At 62.4% G+C, this 1,847-nt stretch overlaps 1 protein-coding gene across 1 annotated transcript in view; it reads left to right on the top strand.

Moving 5' to 3' along the window:
• Nucleotides 1–1,284: 1,284 nt before the first annotated feature.
• The window catches only part of NAV1 (neuron navigator 1), a 63,284-nt gene continuing 62,721 nt past the window's right edge, over nt 1,285–1,847 (top strand). Inside the window, exons 1-2 of the mRNA XM_019472725.1 lie at nt 1,285–1,379; nt 1,699–1,842. Of these exons, the coding sequence (XP_019328270.1) occupies nt 1,285–1,379; nt 1,699–1,842 (239 nt within the window). The remainder of the gene's footprint in view (nt 1,380–1,698; nt 1,843–1,847) is intronic.

The following is a 1,847-nucleotide window of genomic DNA, read 5'->3' as shown; positions in this document are numbered from 1 at the left end:
GGGAGCCATCCCCCTGCACCCCATGGCTTGGCAAGAAACCTTCTCCAGCTCCTGAGAAGCTCCGTCTCGGCCAGGTGGTTTGAAAGGCGGCCAGGCTGCCGGCTCCGGGCTGCAAACAGAGCAGCTTGTGTGCAGCCCCGTACCTGGGCGGCAGCGTCCCCCCAGCCCGCCAGGAATGGCTTCGTTCGGCTCCAGCACAGCCCCGAACGCGCTTGCTGGAGCGGCCGCACAAAGACCCGCTTGTGCTCGCTGCACCCACCCGGCCCTAAGCCAGTGCCGGGGGAGAGGAACCCCCCCGTGGGTGATGGGGACTGCGAGTGGCTGACCTGAGCTGATGGTCCCCCCTAGGATGCTCGGGGACCCTAAAAAGCTTTTGCTCCCCTCCCCGGAGGTTTTCCTTCAAGGAGGCTGAGCGAAACCGTGCTGGAGCGACCCGTGAAATGTGTGTCCCAGGAGATTTGTGGCACCCAGCACCCATTTGCCTTTCAGTTCGCTGCGGCTGTACTGGGGCGAGGGGTCAGAGGTTGGCACAGACGCCTGTGGAGCCACATCTCCCCGTCTTTCTAGAAACCACTCTATCCTCTGGAGAAAAACCTTTTTTTTTTTGAGTTTTGAGTTTTTTTTCCCGGAGAGCTGCAGGCAGGAGGTGGTTGGAGATGGAGCTTTGCTCCATGGCTGATTTTCTTGCTAAGCTCTGCTCTGCCTGCCTGGGCAAAGCCTGCGGGAGGGATGAGCTTCTCCACTTGCTGCGACCGTGCCGACGTCTCTGTCACTGGTGGTGGCAAAGATGGCCCTGCCTGCCCATGGGTGCTTTGGGTGGGATGGGGTGGTGCGCCGAGCCCCCGTCCTCATCCGCATGGAGTGAAACGCCAAGGGAAGGGGACACAGGGCACCGTCTGGGTGGTGGTGCCAGGGAGAGTCACTGTGGGGCACAATGAGAGCAGGAGCATGCAGAGATGGGGCGGTTGGCACCACGTGGGGGGGGATGTTGGGGATGGGGAGGGCAGAGATGGCCAGAGACCAGTAATGGCCTGAGGAATGGGGTGACAGAGCTGGTCCTCATGCCACTGGAAGGTGGTCTTGGGTAATCAGGAGATGGTCTCAGGTGGCTGGGAGATGGTCTTAGGTGACCAGGAATTGGTCTTGGATGGCCAGGAGATGGTCTTGGGTGACCAGGAGATGGTCTTAGGTGGCCAGGAGATGGCCTTAGGTGGCCAGGAGATGGCCTCAGGTGTATGGGAGATCATCTTGGGTGGCCAGGAGATGGTCTTGGATGACTAGGAGATGGTCTCGGTTGACCAGGAGGTAGTTTTGGGAAACAGGAGAAGGTTTTGGGTGGCCAAGAGGGGCCCATCCTGCCTGTGGTGCAGCCCTACCTGGTGAGGGTCCGTGCCCATATGGCCTTGCTGCAGTGACCTGCCATAGGGACCTGGGGACACAGGGATGGGGCTGCACAGGGTCCCTGGGGGAGGACGTCACATGTGCCCTGGCCCTGTGGATCCCTGTAGGGGGACATCACGTATGTCCTCACCCTGAGGTGTGGGATGCAGCGGCCTCTTCCCGGGATGGGGACATTGAGCACCCATGGTCAGTGGGGGCCAAGACCAGGGTCTGGTGTGGCTGAGGGGATGTGGGTGCCCCCCCATGCCCAACCACTTGCCGTGCCGGGCCCTGCTCAAACCTCCTCTCCCCCCACAGCCTCGCCGGCAGCCACCTCGCCAGGATGAACGGGATGGCCAACGTCAACCCTGCCAGCCGCAGCCACTACGCCTCGGCCATCCCAGTGCCCCGTGCTGTGGCCCATGGCAAGCTGCACGCTGCGGCCCCCACGAGCACCCCAGGGCCCC

This window comes from Aptenodytes forsteri, unplaced genomic scaffold (assembly GCF_000699145.1).
Source record: "Aptenodytes forsteri isolate BGI_AS27 unplaced genomic scaffold, ASM69914v1 Scaffold213, whole genome shotgun sequence".
NCBI classification, from domain to species: domain Eukaryota; kingdom Metazoa; phylum Chordata; class Aves; order Sphenisciformes; family Spheniscidae; genus Aptenodytes; species Aptenodytes forsteri.
Note: the sequence above shows the minus strand (reverse complement) of the source record. Positions and strands in the feature narration are given on the sequence as shown.